Source organism: Monoraphidium neglectum (assembly GCF_000611645.1).
Source record: "Monoraphidium neglectum strain SAG 48.87 unplaced genomic scaffold scaffold02268, whole genome shotgun sequence".
Taxonomy (NCBI): domain Eukaryota; kingdom Viridiplantae; phylum Chlorophyta; class Chlorophyceae; order Sphaeropleales; family Selenastraceae; genus Monoraphidium; species Monoraphidium neglectum.
The window spans coordinates 1-962 of NW_014011360.1; the positions used below are offsets into that span (position 1 = coordinate 1).

At 63.8% G+C, this 962-nt stretch overlaps 1 protein-coding gene across 1 annotated transcript in view; it reads right to left on the reverse strand.

Moving 5' to 3' along the window:
• Positions 1-409: 409 nt before the first annotated feature.
• The window catches only part of MNEG_10314 (flagellar associated protein), a gene marked incomplete at both ends in the record, with an annotated part of 2,380 nt that continues 1,827 nt past the window's right edge, over positions 410-962 (reverse strand). The window contains 2 exons of the mRNA XM_014041212.1: positions 410-413; positions 499-722. Coding sequence (XP_013896666.1) covers positions 410-413; positions 499-722 — 228 coding nt within the window. The remainder of the gene's footprint in view (positions 414-498; positions 723-962) is intronic.

Genomic DNA, 962 nt, shown 5'->3' on the forward strand with positions numbered 1-962 from the left:
TTGTGGGTGGATCCGTGGTTGGGGCTGGGGCTGGGGTGCGTCGGATTGGATGGGAAGTTGGGATGGAACAGCGCTGGTGAGCGTCACAGTGGGGGTGGTAAATGCCACGGGGCCGGCCGTCAGTTGGAGTTTGACAGATGGGTCTAGCCCAAAGGTGTGAAAGGTCTTTGAGGAGAGGGTGACTGGGCAGCCAAGGCTGGGCCAGGCCCCTCGGCACACAACCACATATGAGTAAGCAAACTCGTGTGGGTGTGCCAAGGCAAGCACGCTGAGGCGGGCTGCTCTTTGAATTTGCACCGACCTGTTTGCGAGGTGCACGTTCTTGAGGCGCGCCCGCTGCACCGCTTCCTCGGCCACCCGCTCTGGGATGGGGGATAGTGGGGCAGAAAATGGCGTTTGCACGGATACCTTACCTGTGGCAGCAAAGCCAGTGACACAAAACACACACGTGCGCGCACACACACACACACACACACACACACACACAGTTGGACTCACAAAGCAACCCCCAGCACGCGAGCGATCCTGACCCCCGTCACTGCCAGTCGTCGCCGCACGTCAAGCGCCCTGCGCCCACCCCTCTGCTCCAGCTGCTGCAGCGCCGCGTCGCCCAGGGGCCGCCCCGACCGCGCGAAGCGGGCGCTCAGCGCCACCTGGCGCTTGAAGTCTGCAAAAGTGCCCGCGATCTCCTCGGCCCGGCGGATGCGCGCCTCCAGCTTCACCTGAAGCGCAGGCGCGGGCGCGCGGGCACGCCGGGTGCCGCGTCGCCGATCGCGTGCCGCGGAGCAGGGCGGTTGATGGCAGTTGACATGGCAGCACATCTGCTGTTGCATGCTTGACTCGACAGCGTCGGAGCCAGCTAGGAAAGCAACCGTTGCTGCTCCCCACACCACAACGGCAACCTTTGGCACTCTATACGCCTCTGAGTTGTACACATTCACATGCCCCTTTGGCCCCCCCCC